We start from the raw sequence: 21873 nt of genomic DNA, 5'->3' as shown, positions 1-21873 counted from the left end.
ATCAAAATACAAAGAACGCTGAAGATGCATCAATGCCTGCCTGCACGCAGTGAAGTCACCAGCCGCTGTCTGGTAGCCCCCAGGCACAGCACCTTCCAAACACTAAACACCTTGCAGGCGACGTCATTAAGCAGAGACACAGAGGAGGAAGACATTGGCCTACCAGGGAGTCACAGATCCCAAGCCTGAGAGGGCGCCCACCAGCCCTGCCCCTGAACCCAGCCGTCCATCCCTCCTTCCCAGACAGCCAGCCTCGGATCTGCTGTGAAAGGATCTTTGGGAGCCTGTCTCCAGGGCAAACAAAGGTCTGGACCACAAATGCGGAGGCTGTGGAGCAGGTGGGACCCAGGGAGCCGCTGAGGGTTTCCTCCTGCCACCAGCGCAGCACAGGGAAGGCTGCAGGCGTGAAGGGAAGTGGGCAGTGTGACCAGGCAACACACACAGCTCGGCCTCAGTGAGAAAGCAGATTTTCAACTTCAGCACAAGAACCCGTGTGCTCCCCCAAGAGAAACCTGCTCGTTTCTAGTGAACAAAAGCATGTCTTAAACACTAAGGCCAGACAGAGCCCACACCCCCGACCCACCCTTGGCCACCTGCTAGGCCCCGGCCCTGCCTGCCGGGTCAGAGTTCTGCACTAAGAACACACGCAGAGTGTTGGATAGGCATCGAGTTTTATATTTTTAAGTGACCAAATCTAATAAAATGAAAAACAGGTTACTAAAACAGGTCCAAAAGACAATATGGGAGATAAGCTATAAAACCAAAGCGTGAGGCCTCCTCGTGGACATGGAGCCCCTCAGCCCATGCCAGATCCCAGGGCGAGCATGGGGGCTGGGGATCTCACGTTTCCTCCAAATCCAAACTACACGCTTTGGTTCTTGTTTTCCTTTTAAAGGTTTTTAAAAAGCTAACCCCAGGAGTCAGCCAGGCCCGCGTGCTCAGCGGCACGTCCAGCCAGCCCGCGTCGAGCTCGGGCCCAGCATCCTGTGTGTCCGACCCCTCTGCTGGTCGTGGTGGCAGCTCACTCCTGCGCTATGCTCCTCAGCACGTACTTGACCGTGTAGGCAAAGGCTGCAAACCCAACTATAACAAACAAGTTCGCCAGGGCCCCGCCCAGGAGTCCATGGTGCCGATTGGCCTGCTGGAGCCCCGCCAGGTGCGGGCCAGCCCCCGGCGCGTGCCCATTGAGGAGCGGGAGCCCGTGCTGGCCATGGTGCGTCTCCCCGTCTGGAACCACGTCCGGTAAGGGGAGAGCCTGGGGTCTGCTACTGAGTTCGTCTTGTGCTTTCTGTTTTTGCTTAATTTCCTAAGAGAAAAACAGCAGGAAACAAGGGTTGGTTTACACAAGTCAGCTCCTTCAGGGCCTAGGAGGGGGCTGTGGTATACCACGGAGACACCGCAGGGTCAGTGGTCACCGGCTACACACATTTCATCCTAACAACTGCCCGTGAAGGCTGAGCTGCTGCTAATCCTATGTAACAGAAGCAAGGGCCTGTGGGAACAGTCAGAACCACCATGCCTGTGCCTCAGGGACTGGGACTGAGCCAGGTCCGATCTGCTCTGACCCACCAGAGCCCCAGCCTCCATGAGGCCCAGCCTCCCCTGCTCACAGCCACATTCTCTGCTCCAGCACCAAGACCAGGGAGTATGCCCGCCCCTCACTCCTGGCCACCCGCGACCTCAGCAGGCCCACCACCCTTTCCCTGACCTGCCCCCATCTCCGACTCACCCTCCAGCCCCAAGGTGCCCCGAGGAGAGGGGCAGGTCGGCAGCACCTGCCTGTCTGCACCTCAGTTTCCCTCTCCATGTTTGTAGCACAAGAACACACAGGTATACATTCTCTTGGGAAAAACAGAATCAAAGTGTTCCTGACTTAGGGAAAGCAAAACCGATGGCAAACTTTCACTTTCTTACCTCCACAACTTCAGGAAATAATTCACAAAACACTTTGTCTTTTAAATTAAACACTAAACTTTGTGCAGCCAGTTGTCTTTTCTAGGAAGAAAAAGAAGGAAAATGTCAGCCTGATGGCTACTTTCAGTTCCTTCATGTTCCAGCAACAGGCTAAGTGACAGCTAAACGACTGGTGTCTTCGTGTTGTGGAAAGCAGCCCACAGGCGTGCTCCTCAGGAAAGACTGACATGGGGTCTCCAAAGGCCGTTTACCTTTCTTTATCATCAACTGATCTTAGACCTGATGCCAACTGATAACGGAGGAGTCCCTGTCCTAACTGGGCTGAGGAGACCAAGCATCCTCCTCACCACCCCCAAGCTCACCGTGAAGTCCGATGTCTCAATGCTGCCCAGGGTGGGGCCCTTCTCCACCATAAAGCTCAGGAGCCCCGTCAGGATGGTGGAGACGGACCAGGCCGGGTTCCACGTGTCTGGGTGGAAATCCGTGATAGAAAGACACAGCCTGAAAAAGGGACCCAGTCAACGGGGCACAGGTTCCTCAGGACTCCAGTCCCGCATCCAAGCGCACAGGGACACCTTACCTTGTATTGCACTTAAATCTTCCATTGGGAGTTATCATATAAATACTAGGAGGTTTAAAAGGAAATTCTCTGGGAAAAATTAGTTTTCCGTGATAATAGCCACCTGTAACAGAAAAGAGAAGCAGCCTTGTCATTGCCATAGTGGGCACAGCCCTCACAGCCTTCAGGCTCCTGCCTACAAGCCCTGGAATGCACACGTCACGCTGGCCATCTCACTGCGGCTCACACCACCAACCTAGAGAGGCCTTACCACCCACCTCACCCCATGCCGACCACAAGCCCCTCTTCCCTCATTGCACCCCTCTCTTCCCGATAGCAGAGCATCAAGACAGAATCTGCACAGACTCCTCACTGGCCCTACCCCCATATTCTGGTCCCCTCATCCCTGTACGTCTTGCCTCCCATTCTCCACCAAACCACACCCAGCAACAGGTGAATCGCTATCATTCCCCCACTAAAAATGAGTAAACAATGCAACGCTGACCCCTATCCCCCCCAAGCCCTGTGAGCTGCTCCCTCCTCCGGAGAACCTCAGGCCCACCCAGACTGGCAAGGCAGAAGAACGTTACTTGACAGGACTTCCAGCGACATACATGTGTCTGTGTAAGTGTGTGCATGTACAATGAGGCTTGACAGAGCTGCCATCTTTCCACTGGGGCTCCCTGCTGGCCTCCAGCCCCACAGGTCTCTGCCCAACTCTCTGAGTGCCTGGGGCAGTCTCCCATGGTGAAGGAGTGATGGAGGCAGAAGAGTAAGGGTGGGGGCGGCAGTGACGGGCAAGTGCCACCTGAGGCCACCTCTGCATGTAGACAAGCCAGCCAGCGAGGGATTAACTCTAGAGACGACGCTGGAGCACGCCTGCACCACAAGCACTGAGAAAAGCCAAACTGGAAAAAGCGCAGGAGATGGAAACAGGGACTCGGCTCAGAGGAGCAGGAGCACCCACACACATGAGTGGAGGCCACTTAGTGGAGGGGCGGCGCGGGGTGTGCGCAGGGCGGCCAACCTGCCTGGCCAATCCAGAGAGGACCGTCAGCAGCACCTGCAGCCGCTGGTCCCCGGCAGGAAGGCCTCCGCACGCAGTCACACACACTGAGGGGCTGAGGCAGAGCCACGAGCAGGGCCTGCAGTTCCCCTGGCACCCAGATGCCCGCTCTCCACCACAGAGCATCTGCCACAGGCCTGGGGGGTAGTGCATCTGAGGGTGTAAGAGGCTGGGGGTGGGGGTGGGGGGCAGCGGGAGGGAGGGGTCTCTCCTCTGGCTTCATTCCAAATGTCCCGGCCAAGCCCTAGGACAGACACCACTGAGAGCACCTGGCTCCAGAGGAGGGAGGCCTAGCTAGGAGAAGCACACCGGAAGCCATGGCAGTGCTGCCCCCGACCCACTGTCGGGGAGCTGAACCGCACCTCCCTCCAGGGCCAGCACACCGTCCAGTCAATGCGACACCACCACGAGTCTCAGAACCAGGCACAGCGACTGCTTCCACTTTATGATTTTAAAAAACCATTTTAGCTTCTCTGAGTCCCTCACTTTTCATGTAAGTTTTAGAACCAATTTTTAGAATAAGCCTGTGTGCGTCTATAGAACACTCTCCTAGGATTTTAAAGGAATAAAATAAAACCTCTAGACACAAATCAACACTCGTGTGTCAGGAAGCCCACTTGAACTGTGAGCCTCACAGGTCTGGAGCAGCACTGACAGAGCTCAGAGCAAAGATGGGGTCAGCGGGCAGCCGACATGGAACCAGACAGATGTGGACGTGGGAGAGTGGCTAAGGAGACTGCGAGGGAAGGGTCAGAACACCCACAAGTCAGAGGAGCAAACAAGGAGGGAGCCAGAGTCTACGCATCAGAATCCACACAGGCCCAGACACTGAGGCCCAAGAGCCGTCCACCAGGTGCGGCAGCTGAGGGTCCCTGGGAGACCCTGACGGAGCAGTCATTGGAGGGTGGCACTGTGGGCAGCAGGGCCCTGAGCTGAGGCGGGGACAGGCATCAGGAGGGGCACAGCAACAAGTGCTAAGGGGAAGTGGCGGGGGTGGGTAGTGGCAAGGTGGGCAGCAGAAAAAGCCCTGGTCTCTGAAGGAACCCTCCCAAGGAGGTAGACTGTCCCAGCCCGAGGACCAGGAACAGCAGGACACACAGGAGAGCAGACCAGACCGAGGCGAGCAGAGTCACGGGGCTGGGCTGGGGAAGAAGAGACTGTTATCATCAGTCAGAGAGGCTGGGGGATGGGGAGGTTCCTGCAGTCCAGCCCCTCACCCCTCTTATATGCAAAACAGTAAATCCACAAAAAATAAAAAACCTTTAAAACCAGGCATAACTCTACTTGCGAAAGAACACTGCTCGTTCTTAGTGTCTCTTCAAGTTTGTTAAAAACACAGCATGTATTTGGTAAGTACAATCCACACAGGCTGTCTGTCCTGCAGCCCATCTTCCGCCCTGTGGTCTGGAACCCCAAGCAAAGCCATCACCAAGCCTAATACCCTGTGGCAAAAATGACATGACACCGAAGTGCCTTCTACACTATTTCTTCAGGACAGGGGATTCCCAAGCCAGCAGAGTCCCATGAGGCTAGTGACATTTCTGCCAGCCTACCCATAAGGCTCATGAGTGGCTTGTGGGTCACCCCACCCTTCCTCCCAGCAGCACAAACCCTCTAGGGAAATCGCACACAGAACCCCATGGCAGGAAGAAGCAAGCGGGCTGCTTCAGCCACCAAAAGTCAGGACCCAGGCCTAGAGAGTGGCCTGTCTGGCCACAGTTCTCCCCTGGGCTCTGGCTTCACCTGGAGACTGACTGACAGCTCCAAGGTCTATTCACAAACACCGGAGGCCATTGGGTGGCAGCATCCGCCCTTGGCAAGCCCTGCGGGCCTCCACGTTTTGTGCCCCACCAACACAATGTGCCGCTCCGGAGCTCAGAGGACACCGCACAGAGCGAGCACTCGGGAAATGACTTCCTTTCCCTCAACGACACACACTCTGGTCTTCCTCTTCCCCGTCTGTTCTCCCAGGTCTGACTCCACTGAGATAGGAGGCTGAGCAAACTTGATACTTTAGCAGTCCCTGAAGACAGAGAGGTGAAGTGAAGTGAAGTGAAAGTCGCTCAGTCGTGTCTGACTCTTTGCAACCCCATGGACCACACAGTCCATGGAATTCTCCAGGCCACAATACTGGAGTGCGTATCCTTTCCTTTCTCCAGGGGATCGTCCCAACCCAGGGATTGAACCTGAAGCTGGAGACATATCAGCAAAACCAAACCCTGAGCAAACACCTCTAGGACTTGGAGGAAACCAGAACAAGCTCCAAATGTGCGCAGTCTACCTCCCGCACGTCCAAACCAGAAAGAGCATTACTGACAAGCGGACGGAGTTTCTCGGGTAAGGTCTCTTTGGAACACAGACGCTGCCTCTTGTTCATCTAACTCAGAGCAAAGACTTACCTTCATAGGGAGTCATCTCAGGGCCTCGGACCACATAGTGCCTGAGGGAGGAGAGAAAATGAGTTGGCTTTGGGGATGGCATCACTCCAAGGCTGGGGTTTTTAGGGCCCACCCGAAACTAATACACTCATAGACATTCAGCAGGTGACTAAACTTGACCAGCTACACAGCTCCCTGCCTCTCCAACAGGATCAGAGAGGCCGTGCCCTCCAAGTTTTCTGCAAAGTGCCTCTGAATCCACAACATAGTACGCAAAAAGCTAACCCTCTTTGACCATTAACATCAACTGACAATTTAAAAATTCACTTCACAGGACTTCCCTGGAGGTCCAAAGGTTAAGACTCGGCACTTCCAATGTAGGGGGTGCAGGTTTCAATCCCTGGTTAGGGAACTAAGATCCCACATGTCATGCAGTGTGGAGGGAAAAAACAAACAAAAAAACAAAAATTCACAATTTATAGTTGAGATGTACTTGAAATCTGATGCTTTTCAGTGTGCCCAAATATCATGCAGTAGCTCACCAGGAATAGCTGGAGACCCGCAGAGACTGTGCCCTGGCCCTGCAACCCTGGAAGACTCAGATGTGACCTCGAGAGCAGCTATCTTCCAGCAGGAGGGACAGGGACAGTTCGTGGTGGTCACCAAAGGCCTCACACGGAGGGCCACAGCCCATGGACTCTGCTCTCCACACAAATAAACAACACTTCATCTCTATGGCAAGAAACATTGGAACTGCTCGATTTTTTTTTGTTTTTGGCTGCTCTGTGTCGTTGACGGGATCTTAGTTCCCTGACCAGGGATGGAATCAAGGCCCTTGGCAGTGAGAGCTGAGTCCTAACCACTGGACCACCAAAGAAGCCCTGAACTTACAAATTTTCAAAGAAAACAGAAAAGCACAAAGAAGAATACAGAACTAACCAGAAACACAAGACCAGACACAACTGTGCACACATGAGTATCACCTCTCCAAACACTACTTCCCACCAGGACACTGACAACCCCTGCTCTCTACTGGCTGACAGGTCAGAGCCAAAAGATACCATCATCCTATGTCAGCAGACCAGGAACAAACTGGGAAAGGTGGCCTTAAATTGGGGAACGTGGCCTTAATCTGTCACTGCTCCCAATCTGAGGACATCAGGAAGGGCCGGGCAAGCAGTGCTCTGAGAGTGCCTGACAGCCCCAGGGCAGCAGAGTGAGGAAGGCCTAGAGTACAGACCTCTCCAGAAGACTACTCTCTTCTCCAGTGGCGGGGACAGACACCCTGGCTGAGAAGAGCCCACACAGCAGGCCCAACATGGCCGTCCTCAGCCGGTGTCTGGAACTGGATGCCAGGGGGTCTCATAACCTTAACGGCACTTCGACTGTTTGGGCAAAAATGTGGTCAGTGCTGAAAGAAAGCCTGCTGTCCTTCTGGGAGTCTGGAATACTGGGGGGCTCCAGGCAGAGGTTCCTGTGACCCACTCCCCTCGAAGTCTCTGGTGCTCAGCCCCAAAGGAGCTTCCCTAAGGACAACCCACCAGCATACAGCTTGTCGCAGCTCGTGGCGAGGAGGGGAGCCTGTGCCTGGCCTCCGATGGACGCTGCCTTGCGCCTCTTCCTCTGCAGTGGGCCTTCCTGGTTAACAGTAGACCTGGGACCTGACCCCCACTCAGGAGGGGCCCCGGCACGACCAGGATGTCCCCTAGACTGCCACAGAGCCCGTCTGTCCATTTGCTAGCTACATCCTGAGGGCAGGGCGAGTTGTGACACTGATGTCTCCCCTATACACCAAGGCTGGACTCCCTGAGACCTTCTGCCCACCTGCCAGCGCTCACCCTTCTCTGCAAGCCAAGGAATGTGGATCCAAAATCCTTGAACACCTGTCCAATCTGGAAAAGACTTTTAACTCAGATCTCTTTCTTCTAGATCTAAAACTTTTTTTATGGTATTTAAGATCAAAACATAAAATACTAAATACCCTCCAAACAGAGAAAATGCTCCTTAATGTTTCAGCCCTACACTGTTTCTCACAAAGTCACCAGCACACCTGATAAGGGCAGCACTTCTGTGGCGTGGCAAGTTCCCATGAAACGCACGTCCACAGGCACAGAGCGGGGTTCAGGACCCATCATCCCCCATCACAAACTTGCCAACGTAGGACAGGCCACCTCACAACATCAAGAAGCAAAGAGCAGAGAAGGAGAGTCAAGACAAGGAGCTTCTCCAACAGGCGTGAGTCTGCAGGCCCCAAAGTCACCCCTAGGAAGGATCCTCTCTCTGGCCCGCGTGCAGAGCTCAAAGACAGCCTGCCACATCCTGGGTTGCTATCCATTGTGAAGACAACCAGAGAGGATCTGCAGGCTTCACGGTCCACTCATGCCTGACAAGCGTACAGGAACCCCCTTCCCACGCTAAGAGGCCCCTCTGGCCCTAAGCCCATCAGGGAGAAGCCAGGTGGCAGGTGGTGCAGGGAAGGAGGCGGCAGAGCCTTACCACTCAAGGATGTTGGAAGGGAGCGGCTCGGCACAGATGTAAGGCACGGGGTCTTTCTTAATCCGGAGATAGTCCTGTTTCAGGCGCTGGGTCGCTGTCGTCGGTGCTCTCTTACCGCTGTTGCTGCTCATCTGTGGAGACAAGTCTACACTGACACGGGACAGAGCAAGGCAACCCCCATTGCCCACACCTCTGCCACCCGGAATCAAGGCCCCTGGGCCGCTCCAACTTGCCCACCCTCTCAGACACTCATGAGCCTTGCAGAGTCTCCTTTCCCGCCTGTCCCAGCAGGTCCTTCGCCAATGTGACTTTCGTCAGATACAAAGGTTAAGAGAGACCCTGCAGACTCACCTGTGTCCTTGAAGAAGCTTCAGAGGGAGAGAGCCCTTGAATTCGCCGGTCTTGAGTGGAGGCGAGCTAAAGCCAGCCCCAACCACCAGCCATGTGCATGTCTCCCCCAGCACTGCACTGGGTGCCATGCCCCTCCCAGAACTCCTTGTTAAACATTTTCCAGCACGTTTACCACTGGCCACAGGTGGGTGGGAGAACAAGGGAATAGAGGAAGAGCCTCTTTCTGGGACTGGAGAGAGAGAGGGGACCCCGGAGAGACCCAGACACACATCCAGGACAGAAGAGGAAGCAGGAGCAGCTGGACAGGCAAAGGTAAGGAAGTGTGCTGTGTCCAGGGCACAACACTGGGCCACAGCAGGAGCCGAAGCACTGTGAATGGCAGCTGACGAGGCCGACCAGGGACTCAAGGCCAGGCCGTCAGGCGGCACCCCACAAAGTTTTTAAGCCCAAGTATTAAGTCAAATCAGATCTTCCATTAGAAAGGGCACTCTGGAGGCCCAGCAGAGGATGACTGGGACAGACTAGGACAGACAAGATGGCACAAGAGGGACAGGACGGCACAGGACAGTACTGAAGGCTGGGATGGGAGGCAGGGAGCAGCCATCATTCAAGAGAAGAGACCTGGCCTGGATCAGGGGACCTGGGACACCTCAGCTCTGCTCCAGAGGTAGGAGGGCGGGATGGGGAAGTGGAAGACGGGCTCCCCACTCTCAGGGGCACCAGAACAGCTCCAGCTCCATCTACTTAACAAACTAGAGCATCTCATAGATGGAAATTAGGTGCATAAGCAAAAAAGTTTTGCTGCTAAAAATAAAGCAAGAAAGCCACTGGTGTAAAACATGGTGGAGATGGAGGACACACAGCGTATGCAGCACAGGATGGAAAGAAGAGGGGGGAGGCTGACTAGACAGGGCAGCAAGTGAGGAATCACTCTGCCCAACCTGTGTTCCCAACCTGTCCCACCACAGCACAGGATATTAGCAGCCAAACCTCCACGCAGACCTCCCAGCCAGTACCCACTTGGCACTGCTCCCTGCACCAGGCCGGACCCTCCTCACCTCACTTGCACCTTTCCTCCCATCAGTCTCTGCCCACGGTGCCTCATTAGAGGCTATGGACTCCTGCCCTGTGCCCATGGGATCCGCCTCAGAGCACCCACCCAGCCAGATGACGACCAGGGCTTGCTGTCTCACTCTGCACCCCCAGGGTGCAGCAGTAGTCCCTCCACATACCCAGCCTTGCTTCCTGCTCTGGGGTCTCTAAACCTTAGATACCCATATGCTCCCACTCTCTCCATCCCACCACACACCCCCGATGCAGGGCCCACTACACTGCCCAACAACTATCACGAGACGTCCGACCAGCCTCTGGCTTCCAGTCTCCCCCTATTTCAGTCCATCCTGTTCTCTGAAGTCAACTGACCCTTCTCATCGCACAGTTCAGATCACACCCTTCAGGACTCACCCAGAACTGAACAAATATATGCCAACCCCTCTGCCACCTGCCAAGTCCTCAGCCCCAGGCCGCCCTCTATCCCCTGATTCGGACTCCCACAGGCCCCGACACTCCCACAGCCTGAGCCAACCCCTCCTCAGAGCCCCAACCACGTGGCCACACCCCTGCCCAGCCCAGTGCCTGACTCCCCTGGTCAAGTGCCTCCACATTCTGCCCTTTGCTGGCCTTCCTGCCACCCAGCTGCATATCGCACAGGTGCCACCAGGCCCCAGCAGACACTGCTGGCTGGGGTGCCCACTGCGGGTGGTTAGGGTCTAGCCTGAGAGGGGAGTGCTCCCCTGGCACCACCCCTAAGCTCCAGCCAGAGACGGCAAGGGGGCCAAGGTGGTTCGCCATGGACAACATCTAGTAACAAACACCATGACAAGTCAAAAGCAAGACCATCACCCAGGACTTGTTTCCTTTAACTGTGCACCTTAAGTCTGACATTCTGCCACACACATACCAATTCACCGGATAATTCAAACACACTTGTGCTTGAACTCAATTAAGTGGCCAACTTCAACGCTTCACGAAAGTTAGAGGACAGCCACACAAAACAAAATAGATTCTGCCTGGCTCCTCACAAATGAACTTTCCTCTCCCTTTTGCTTTCGAAGTCATAATCAGCAGTGCCCTCAGGGCCCTCGGGATGACAGGTGAGTCAGTTTCTCCGTCTTCCCCAAGCACACAGGGTGCATATCGGGTGCCTCCACAGACCCCGAAGTGCATCTCAAGGTCCCATCAGGCCAAGTCCCCACAGACAGAGGACAAGTGTCACAGGAGACATTCAAAAACAAAACAAGAAGCACAGTCCACATACAAAATTTCAGGGCAGACAGTCTGAAGGCCAGTAGCCTGAACCAACATCCCGGCAAGAGTCCCTTCAGTACCACGTGGACACAGACTCGCCCCTCATCCAGCACTGCCTGCTCGGCTCCTTTCTCTCCGCCCAGAGACCTTGGTCTGACCCACCAGAGCGCACGTGACACCCCCGTGCCCAGGACTCCCACGGAAGTCTCTCCCTTCACCAGTGGGATTGCTTCACAGGCTGGATGGAGGCCCGCAGCTGACGGGGGGCCACCGCACGTGCCACTCCCGCACCTGCACAGAGGTCGGCTCGGCTAAGGTGTGCAGATGACAGAGTGCTAGCTCTAGGCACTGGCATCCAACAGTACTTGCAGAGAGGCTGGGCTTTTCAAGTAAGCAAGACCCTAAAGTTACACCGAGGGCCCCTCACCCAGAGATAACAGAGCCCTGACCACTGCCCAGAGAACTCTCATGCCCTCATTAACTCCCTGGGGGCTGCCCGGGGACCTTTCTAAGCATTTTCAGGCTGGGCCCGGCGTGAGTTTGAGAATGGATGTGAACTAAACATAGTCCAGATAAGTGGTGTTAACTGGGAAGGGGGCGAGAAGCGTACACCTGACCAGGGGTGGATCGGGACAGGTAACTGGCAGACGGGGAGAGCAGGCAGGCATAGGGGAGAGCAGGCAGGCATAGGCGAGAAGCCGGCCCAGGGCCCTCTCCAGCCACCCAGCATGGAGCTTCCCAGTCTGACCGCCCGAATTTTGTTTCCACCCCAGATGTTCATGGCTCGGGGAACTTAAGAGGCGTTCTGGGGTCCTAACTGATCGAGATGAAGCGGCGGCGGCGGGCTCATCGGCAGCCAGCCCACCCCGACACCGATTCCCAAGATACGTTTACAAACCAAGCTCTACGCCGGCTGGTCCTGGCGGCGCCCGCAAGTGTGCCACTAACGGGAGCCTTTCCATGGGACGTCAACCGTGTGGCCACCCGAATCCCCAAGTTGGCCGGAGGGGGGACGACCCGGCCCGGAGCCCCGGGCGCCCCGCTGTAACCGACCTCGGGTTCCGCGCACAGAAGCTCCGGGCCAGGCCCCGCGAGCGCGGACGCAGCGAGGACGGGCCGTGCGGAGGCCCCGCGCTCCCCGCTCGGGCCGGCTCCGGCGGGGCGGACGCGAGGAAGAGGCCCCGGCGGAGGCCCGCGGCGCACGCTCACCTCTCCCCGTCGCCGCGCGTGGGCCGCCGCCGCGCTCAGGCTCGCCGTGGTCGAGGCCGGAGCAGGGAGCGGAGAGTGGGGCCCGCGCCGCAGAGCTGCACCGCGCCGGGAGCGAGCCCACCCGAACGCAGCCGCTACCGCCGCCGCCGCCGCCACCGCTTTTGCTGCCGCCTCAGCTTCCAAGATGGCCGCCCACGGGGCGGGGTAAGTCGCGCTTCCAGTTCCGGGGCGCGGTTAGCTGAGGCGGCCGCTCTAGACGGCCAGGCGGAGGTTGCCTGCATCTCGCTGTCGCCTCCCTTCCCGGGAGGCCGAAGCAGTCGGCGCATGCGCACTGACAGACAGCTCCGAGGGGCGGAGAACGAGCTCAGGCAGGTCTGGTCCAATCAGCCACGGCTGGCCGTCCTGTTGGTCCCTCGGCCACATCGCTGTCAGCGGTCGCAGAGCTCCCGGTCCCCCCACCCTGCACGTTCCCCTCCTCATGATCCCCTGCCTTCCGCGGGAAAACAGGCCCAGTTAGAGGGTAACCCCCGAGGTGCCGGGATGAGCCCCGCCCAAGTTCCCTGGTACCTTGACCCTCCCACCGCCCCCTTCCAAAGAATCGGCCCAGTCCCGCCTGGAGGACCCAGTTCTTATGCCCACTCAACAGGGAAGCGCTGGAGGCAGTCCGCGTCCCCGGCGACCGAACCACCCGGGTCCCTGAGAATCGAATCCTGGGTGACCTTGTGTGACCGCAGTGATTGTGGAGCCAGGAGCCCCACTGGAACCTGTGCCAGGTGGGGTCCGGCGTAGGAATCCTGCCCAGCCCCTGCCCAGGGGGAGAGCTGTCCTCATAAAAAGTTGCACTGTTTCCCGGCTGAATTTTCCGCCTAGCCCATGAATAGGGTCATTATGCAGCAGTGGCCGCTGCACTGAGGCTCACTTTCTGCTCCCACGGTCCCCTCCCAGGCCCTGGGGGAGGGGGAGGCAGAGCAGGGAGGTGGGGAACCCAGGGAAGTCCCTGGGGAGCAGAGAGTCTCTGGGACAGCACTGGGGGAACACTTCCGAGCAGGTGAGGATGGCATTCGGGTGGGGGTCTGGGTAAGGGAGGGCTGGGCAGCGGGCGGGCCAGCACTCTCCTCACCACCCTTCCTGGTGAGTGGGGTCTGGGGTGTGCCCCCACAGGGCTGTGCCAGGGCAGACGCTGCACTGACTGTGAGACAGGCCTTGGTCATCAGCTGGGACTAATCCAGAGAGGCTGTCGCTAGGCAGATCTGGGGTTCAAACCCCAAAGTCTCACCCTTGACCACAACCCTGACTGCCTCTCAGTATACACCACCGGTCAGTGGGGTTACTAACCACATGACGATTGACAGTGGACTCCAAGCTCCGACAGGTCCAGCCATGGCCACTGGCAGAGGGCAGACAGGGGGCCATGATCGCCACTGAATCTGGCCCACCCGGGGCACCTCAGACAAGATATTACCAGTCACTGCAGTGCTGGCCCAGGCCCAGGGGCAGAAACAGAAGTGCCCATCGCCCCTCAGGCCAGCACCAGGCCAGCCAGCCACGGGGAAGCAGCCTGCTACCTCCTCCTGCCGCGAGTGAGCTTCACTGGCCCTGGCCCTCCTTCCTCATGGGGAGGCTGACAGTCCCAGGCCCCACCTCCTGCTGCCACACCCAGAAAACATCTCAAGCTTCCTTCTCTCCTCTGCCTCCTCCAGGCTCTGCCATCCCCACGCAGGGCGGGCCCAGCTGTTTTTAGCTCGAGGAGAGTTATGTAAGGGAGGCTGCCCTGAGGCGCTGGGTGTTTCAAGCACAGGTGTGAGAGAGACACAAGACCAGACCCTGAGCCCCACACGGGCAACATCACACACTCGGCCCATCTCCAGTGGCCAGTACCTCAAGGAGCCCCCTCCGTGGTGGCCGGAATCCCTGCTTGACACTGCAGTCAGCGCCTGGGGGACAGGGAGGCGCTGCAATAGCACCAAGGAGGCCTCCTACTTGCCCGTGGGCAGGGACTCCAGATGGTCCAGCTCCCCAGGCTGGGGAAGATGCTCCTGGCTCCCAGAATCTGGCACACATGCAGAGCCCATTGGCTCAGACTTCATGGCTGCTGCACCAGAATCCTTCCAGGAACAACTCTTAGCTGTCTCTGAGGGTGGAGACACCCATGGGTGTGAAAGTGGAGCCCAGGGGTCCCATGAAGTGCTGAGTGCACACAGTCTGGAAGGAGGCACATTGATATCCCTACGTCCAGCTTCAGGGAAAGCCACTGCTTGAAGGCTCAAAGGGGCCATGCTCAGCAGGCTGGGGCCAGCCATCCCTCTGGAGAGAGGGTGGGGGACATAGGGCCCTAAATAATTTCTCTAATTCTCTCAACACACAGCTGTTAAGGAGCAGCCACACGAGCCCCTGTTGTGTGAGGAGCTGGAGATGCCCTGTCTGGTCCCAGACAGTGCCTTCTGTTCCTCCAGTCACTGGAAGAGCCTGGGGAGGCAGGAGAGGGGTCAGGCAGGGAAGGGAGGAGGGGGCTGCTGGCCTTGCTGCCGCTGGACACAGTCTCTGTGTCTCTGGCCTCCCAAAGGTGGGTTCTGGGGCAGCCTCCTCAGAAGCAGGAAGATGGGGCGCTGACGCTGGCCCCATGGCATTGGTTAGTCTCACCTTTGAGTCTCAAGCCTCAAGAGGAAACTCAGCCTCACTTTGTGCTTGAGGAAACGGGCTCAGAGAGGTTGAGTAATTTGTTCAACGTCATACAGCCTATGACTGAGGAAGCTGTGATTCGCACTCACACCTAGATGAGTCCAGGGCCAGCTCTTCCCTGAGCGTGACTTCCCTCTCCCAGAGGTCCCCAGCTGCCATCTGCCCCTTCCAAAGGCAGGAGGCTGATGACCTCACCCCTCCTCAGAGCCAAGCCCCCACCAGAAGAGCCTAGCGAGGGTGGGGGCTTCCTCCCTCATCTCAGCACCCATTTGGGGTGGGCCGTCAGGAACCCAGAGCCTGTGTGGGAGGGGCAGAGGGCCAAGCGGAGGGTCTGATCATTTGGGATGCCGAGGCCTCTGGCCTCATGGAGCCCTGTTGGATTCCTCATGGGGGCTCTCCAGCCTTTCACACACTGTCTGGCCTCAGGCAACCACTCTGGGGCCGAGGATTTCAGCCGTGAGGTGGTGGACTTGGACCCTGAGTGTGGTGGGTGGCTGGCGCAGGGTCTCTGAGCCTCCCGGGAGGCTGAGCTATGGGCACCACCTGCCCACCCAGGCCCCAACTCACTCCCACAGTAGGTGCCTGTCCCAGGGGCTGGGCAGCCAGCACCAGGGGACACCCGTGTTCTGGGAGTGGAGGTCCCTGCCCAGGGACCCCTGGCCACAAACACCTGTGGTTAGAGCTGGGCAGGTGAAGGCGAGCAAGCATTCTCCCAGGCCAGGTGGGAGGAGAGTGGACAGGGGAGGGGGGCCAGGCACCCCAGGGTCTACCAGAGTGGGGTCCCTCCTCACCTTCCAGAAACCTGGAGCCCCTCAACCCCTGCCAGGGCCAGGCCTCCAGACCTCACTTCCAGGAACGTGGGCAAGAGAGCCTCACTGAGGTGAAGGACCCCCATCCCTGCCCCAAAGGCTTCCCCTTCCGGGACCAGAGCAGATGTGGCTTTCCCTGGCAGGCTCCGCCCCACTACCTCGCCCCACGCCCAGCCTGTTATAAACAGAAGGCTGCTTGGCCAGCCTTGGGCCACAGCCCACTTTGTCACCTGCTAGAACTGCCACAGTCACCGCTGTTGCAGCCACCAGCACCAGAGGATGGATGCCCACGCACAGGGAGGGTGCAGCCTTGAGGTACCGGGCATCAGGGCGGGCCATCACTGGGGTCTCCCTGGCTTGAGGTGGAGGGGCCGTGTCCCCCAGGTCGTCTGAAGCACAGGCACAGGTGGGGCAAGGGCAGAGGCTCCCATCCACGCCTTTGTCATGCACCCCCACTGACAGAGGGCTTGCTGTGTGTGAGAGGAGGAGTGTGTGTGTCTGTGCACAACTGTGTGTGTGCGTGTACTGCGTGAAGGAGCGGTGCACCCCTACTCCTGCCGTGGCTGAGGTGTCAGGGAACCCCCCCCCCATCTCAGGAAGCCACCCTCCTCCTGCCTGGCAGTCCCAGCCAGGGTGGGAGGTGGCCAATCTGGAAACATGGTTACTGGAGTTGGAAAGAATCTTCTGGACACCCTTTTCCCTCGCCTGTATCACGAAGCTGAAGGTCCTGCTGCCCTGTGAGGGTTCCATGTGGTCACACCTGTGTGGGCAGCACTCTGCCACAGGGGGCCCACCAGCAGCACCCATGCTGGCACATTCTCCTGGCCTGGCCACCTCCACAAACCTGAGGCCTGGGCTGACCACCCCCACCTCCTACCTGGGCCCCAGGCAGCTGATGGGCACTGGGGGTCCAGGCCAGCATGTGCTGGCTGAGACATACCAGGCCCTTCCTTGGCTCAGGCCCTCCCCAGGCATCGGCCCAGGCCCAGTTGCCTAGAGGGGCCAGAACCCAGGAGGCTACACCCCAGGTGCGAGAGGCCTAATGATTCAGACCAAGATGGGGACACTCTGGAAAGTCTGTAGGAAGCCCAGGCAGTGACTCAGTGCATGTCCCGGGCCAGCCAGCCTGACCTGGTCAGGGCCCCACGGCCCCGTGCACTGAGGGACCAAGGTCCCAGGATGCTAGAGCCTCCAGGTGGGAGTAGGGCCAGGCAGGCCTCAGGTCGACCTCCCAGGAGCCCTCAGGTCCCCACCATGTCTGGCCAGACTGCTGCCTACTTTCTGGAAGCCCAAGGCCCACAAACGGAGCATCCCCAGACTCAGCTCAGTGGACAACACCCCCACATAGGCCCACAGTGCCCAACAGGCTACAGGCCTGACCCTTGGCCCAGATGTGGCTGGACTTGTGTGGCTCCAATGGCCCCAATCCAGCATGGCCATGCTGGCCACTGAGGGTTGTTGGAGGCTGTTGGGGCCCAGGGTTCAGTCAACCCCCAATGCTGGGCCCTAGGCCCACTCAGAGCAGGTCACCTGGTTGTCCCTCACCAGAGGCCCCTGCCCCACTTGGCAGATGGCAGCAGAGACCCACCCAAGCCTCCAGCCTCGAGCCACCTTCAAACAAGGCCTGGCGTAGCCTAGAGCCTATGTCCCCTGCTGTCCCTGCGCCGCCACCCAGGCTCGGCTCTGGCCATGAGACACGCCTGTGGAGGCTGCCTGGTGTCCCGCTTGTTGCCATGGGAGTGGGGGCAACAGAGTTGGTCCCAAGTTATGGACCAGCTTCTAATTGGGTTTTTCTCAAGTGTCAGCAAGCCAGGCTAGGCCACTGGTGGCTGAGGGATGTGACAATTCTGGGAATTCCCAGTCGTGGAGAATGGAAGGCTGATGGCCCGGGTGGGGAGACCTGGGTGGGGTCAGGCCAGGTGGTGGGCTGGAGCCCCACTGAGTCTCGCTTCTCAGATGCAGGCTGAAGGCACGGGCCAAACAGTGGGTGATGGACCAGGAACCTGGACGTGCCCCCAGGCATCCCCACCGACACTGCCTGAGGAGGAACATGGAGAGAGGCTGGTAGAACTGCACACCTCCTTCAGGGAGCTGGTCACCTTCTTTTGCACCAATTCCACTATCCACGGCACCATCCGCCTTGTTTGCTCTAGCCAGAACCGCCTCAAGACAGCCTCCTGGGGGCTGCTGCTGGCAGGAGCCCTGGGCGTGCTCTACTGGCAGTTCGCACTCCTCTTCGAGCAGTACTGGCGTTACCCGGTCATCATGACAGTGTCCGTGCACTCGGAGCGCAAGCTCTTCCCATCGGTCACTCTGTGTGACATGAACCCACACCGGTGAGGGCTGGTCCAGCCTGGGGGCCCCTCCCCTGGTGCGGTCACAGCAGGACAACCCACCTCTTTCTGCTCTGTGCCCCAGAGGCAGGGCTAAAGGACAAGAAGAATAAGCTGAGTGTTACTGTGACCAGTGCCAGGTTGGAGGGACCTTCAGGAGTTAGGCAGCCCAGGAAGGGGAGGGGAGGAGAGCCAGAGGCTTTCCAGAAGAGCAGGTGCCCAGGAGAGGGAAGCAGGGTAACACTGCAGTGTGGAGTCAGCGGAGCAAAGACAGGGAAGGGCTGTGAATGAGCCAGAGGAGGATGGGGTCCTGGGGGTGGGAGGCAGGCCAGGCCGGGGGTCTGACTTCCCTCTGCAGCCCCAGCTCTGTATTCAGAACCGCCTACTAGGCTTCTGAGGATGGCAGGGGGTGGGAGGTTCCTATCCTGTCTGCAACTTTGGGGTCAGTGCCTGGGGCCAGCTTGGCTCTCTCCAAAGTGCCTGTGCTAAGGGGGCCTGGCTCTGACTCTGAGCCCCCTCGCCCTGCCCCCAGGCCACACTTAGCCCGCCACCATCTGCGGATTCTGGATGACTTTGCCCGGGAGAACATCTACTCCCTGTATCGGTTCAACTTTAGCGACAGCAGGGATGCCCTGGGGGCCGAGGTCCCAGGTCCAGAGCCCGCCTTCCAGCTGGACCGTAGGATCCACCTCCAGAGGCTGAGGCCCTTGGACGGCCAGAACAGAGTGGGTTTCAAACTGGTGAGTGTCCAGCCCAGGGGGTCTGCCTGGGACTCGGGCAGGCCAGTTGCACCCACACTGACCCCATGCCCCACAGTGTAACAGAACTGGCGGCGACTGTGTTCAGCGGGCCTACTCCTCCGGCGTGGTGGCCGCCCGGGAGTGGTACCGCTTCCACTACATAAACATCCTGGCCCTGCTGCCCGCTGCTCACGAGGACAGCCACGGCAGCCACTTTGTCTTCTCCTGCCGCTACGACGACCGGGACTGCCATGCCCGGTGAGTACACCAGTGTCTGCTCCCCCAACCCCACCCAGTGGTCTGCCAGCCCCGCGGCTTCCTCCAGCTGTGCTCCCCTCCCCACAACCCCAGGCCACACACCCAACCCCAGGGTGATGGGTGGAGGGCGTGTGCTTGTCTGAGCATGGCCCCTGGTTCCAGGCACTTCCAGACATCCCACCACCCCACCTACGGCAGCTGCTACACCTTCAACGGTGTCTGGGCCACACAACGGCCAGGCGTCACCCACAGTGAGTGCCAGCCAGGAGTGGGTGCGGGCGGGGTGTCCAGGCCGACCTGGCCTCACCCCTGGCCTCCCCCAGGGATCAGCCTGGTCCTCAGGGCTGAGCAGCAGGACCACCTCCCTCTGCTGTCCACGAAGGCCGGCATCAAGGTCATGATCCACCCGCAAGACCACACACCCTTCCTGGAGCACCAGGGCTTCAGCATCCGGCCAGGGACGGAGACCACCATTGACATCCGTGAGGTGGGCAGTCCCCGCCTCCAGGCTCTCGGCCTCTGTTTCCAGCCCTGGGGGCATGCAGGACCTCCAGCTCGAGGCAGCAGGACTGAGTAGCCCCCCTTCCCCCAGGACGAGGTACACCGGCTCGGGAGCCCCTATGGGCAGTGCATGGACAGTACAGGCAGCATGGACGTGCAGCTACTGTACAACACCTCCTACACCAGGCAGGTGAGTCTGGGCGTGGAGGGTGGGGAGGCGGGGCAGGGGCCCAGGAAGGGGGCTGGGGAGTGGGTGAGGAGGCTAAGGCAAGGAGACCCCAAGGGACGCTGGCGGTGGGTGGGGGAACCGGCCAGTGGGAAGGAGGGGAGGCAGGCAGGCCAGGGAGAGGGGTGGCTGCGCCAGACCCCCAGCTTCGGCCCCATTGTTCCCCTAGGCATGTCTGGCCTCCTGCTTTCAGCATCTGATGGTGGAGACCTGCTCCTGCGGCTACTTCTTCTACCCTCTGCCGGTGGGGGCCGAGTACTGCAGCTACATGCGGCACCCAGCCTGGGGTGAGCTCCCCACCCCGCCCTACCAGCCTGTTTGGACAACAGCAGACCTCCCCACCGCCCATGGGTCGCTTCTCATAGGTTCACCCGTGACTGTCTCCCCAGGTCACTGCTTCCACCGCCTCTACCAGAAACTGAAGACCCACCAGCTTCCCTGCACCACCCGATGCCCGCGGCCTTGCAGGTGAGGGGATGTGCTGGGCTCCGTTTGGTCTGCCCGGGGCCAGCACACAGGGATGTGACGGGGCTGTCTCTCCCAGAGAGTCTTCGTACAAGCTTTCTGCCGGGACCTCCAGATGGCCTTCCTCCACATCAGCCGTGAGTCTCCAAAGGGGGAGGTGAGGGATGGACAAGTAGGGAGATCGTGGGCAGGGAGCCCTCCTGGGACTGGCCTCTGTCCCCACAGTCCTGCCCTCACACCACCCTGCAGCACCCGAGGGCCAGGAGGAGCTGCGGCCACAGCAAGTTTTGTGTGTGCAGGACTGGGTCCTGGCTGTGCTGGGTGAGCCGAGCCGATGGAACCCATGGCCACCTTCTGCCTCTATCAAATCCTGGCCGCTGTCCCTGCCCTCGCCCTCCAGAGCCTGCACAGAGGGCCCCACCGGCAGGTCTGGGGCTCAGCCCCTCTCACCTGCGCCCTGCCCCAGGATCAGCCTGGCCAAGGTGAACATTTTCTATCAGGAGCTCAACTACCGCACGGTGGATGAGACGCCGGTCTACTCGGTGAGCTGCCTCCTGGGCCAGGGCTGGGAGAGGGGCGGGGCCAGCACCCGGGCCTCTGCTCACCACTGCCTATACCTGCAGGTGCCACAGCTGCTCTCAGCCATGGGCAGCCTCTGGAGCCTGTGGTTCGGCTCCTCGGTCCTCTCGGTCGTGGAGGTGCTAGAGCTGCTGCTGGACACCATGGCCCTCGCCCTACTTCTGTGCTTCCGCTGGCTCCGCGGGTCTCAGGGCCAGCCCAGGGCGGCCACAAGGGTGCCCCCTCCAAGCCAGAGGCCAGCCAGTGGACCGGTGGCTGCAGGCACAACGTCAAATGCCCTGGGGCCCAGCTGCCTTCACCTTCCACGATGCTGCCGGGACTTCAGCAGGAGTCTTGGCTGAGTTCAGCCAAGCATGGGCCCGAGACCCCTGACACCTGAACCAGTCTGAACCTGGCCTGATCCTGGGAGCAGTGGCAGCAGTGGGCTCTCCTGACTGCTCAGGGCGAGCCGGTCAAGCCCCATGGGGCTTCCTGGGCCAACCAAGCCAAACCTGGGGCCCAGGAAGTAGCAGCACCAGAGCTCAGGGGTGGCTCGCCGCCAAGCACAGGGCACAGAAGGGCTTCTCGTTAGCCAAGCCACCCTGCCCTGCCCCACAGGTCTCACAGGTGGCCTCACAGGTCTCAAGGAGGCGCAGGGCAGGCAGGGAATAAGGGAGCATCCCCACCACTCTGGATTCCCGTGTTCTGGTTGTGATGGAGCATCTGCCCAAGTGGAGGAGTATGTGCCCATGTGTGGGGGGGGCGCTCCACATGGGAGTGTGTCTATTTGGTGCCAGTGTCATATGTCCGCATGTTTCTGTGTCAGCAGGTCTGTCTGCACCTACATGTAGGTGTGTGCAGGCATCAGGCAGAGCCTCACTCAGCTTGGGGCCAATGGGAGGAAGGGCAGGGCCAGGCCCAGGCACTCAGTGACCTGGGGCCACTTTGCAATAAAATGATTTCACCTGGTGGCTAGGGTGTTTTCTGCTGCCCTCCCCGTCCCCTGAGTGAGCTGAAAACCTCC

The 21873-nt window shown here is 59.2% G+C and overlaps 3 protein-coding genes across 4 annotated transcripts; 2 read left to right on the top strand and 1 right to left on the bottom strand.

The window, feature by feature from the left end:
- Window positions 1-654: 654 nt before the first annotated feature.
- Window positions 655-12590, bottom strand: UBE2J2 (ubiquitin conjugating enzyme E2 J2). Its single transcript, XM_069546029.1, has 7 exons — window positions 12281-12590; window positions 8414-8544; window positions 5939-5979; window positions 2495-2597; window positions 2277-2415; window positions 1915-1995; window positions 655-1306 (listed from the first exon to the last, which is right to left on the bottom strand). Exons 2-7 carry the CDS (start codon window positions 8542-8544, stop codon window positions 1022-1024), a joined length of 780 nt encoding a protein of 259 aa, XP_069402130.1. The 5' UTR covers window positions 12281-12590; the 3' UTR covers window positions 655-1021.
- LOC138416576 (serine/arginine repetitive matrix protein 1-like) lies at window positions 11261-13138 on the top strand. Of its 2 annotated transcripts, none has more exons than XM_069546015.1 (2): window positions 11261-11460; window positions 11845-13138. In XM_069546015.1, exon 2 carries the CDS (start codon window positions 12032-12034, stop codon window positions 13067-13069), a length of 1038 nt encoding a protein of 345 aa, XP_069402116.1. In that variant the 5' UTR covers window positions 11261-11460; window positions 11845-12031; the 3' UTR covers window positions 13070-13138. The 2 variants fall into 2 exon arrangements, with proteins under 2 accessions (XP_069402116.1, XP_069402117.1); XM_069546016.1 differs by having other exon boundaries at window positions 11261-11387; window positions 11845-13126.
- A 2838-nt stretch (window positions 13139-15976) lies between these two features.
- On the top strand, window positions 15977-21820 carry SCNN1D (sodium channel epithelial 1 subunit delta). Its single transcript, XM_069545997.1, has 12 exons — window positions 15977-16083; window positions 17725-18104; window positions 18634-18841; window positions 18918-19099; window positions 19262-19350; window positions 19423-19586; window positions 19692-19790; window positions 19996-20113; window positions 20216-20294; window positions 20371-20428; window positions 20591-20833; window positions 20915-21820. The coding sequence occupies exons 1-12, from the start codon at window positions 16048-16050 to the stop codon at window positions 21209-21211; spliced, it is 1953 nt and encodes a 650-aa protein (XP_069402098.1). The 5' UTR covers window positions 15977-16047; the 3' UTR covers window positions 21212-21820.
- The last annotated feature ends 53 nt before the right edge of the window (window positions 21821-21873 follow it).

The sequence above is a fragment of the Ovis canadensis genome, chromosome 12 (assembly GCF_042477335.2).
Source record: "Ovis canadensis isolate MfBH-ARS-UI-01 breed Bighorn chromosome 12, ARS-UI_OviCan_v2, whole genome shotgun sequence".
Lineage (NCBI taxonomy): Eukaryota > Metazoa > Chordata > Mammalia > Artiodactyla > Bovidae > Ovis > Ovis canadensis.
The sequence above is the reverse complement of the archived record's forward strand: the minus strand, read 5'-3'. Positions and strand labels throughout refer to the sequence as shown.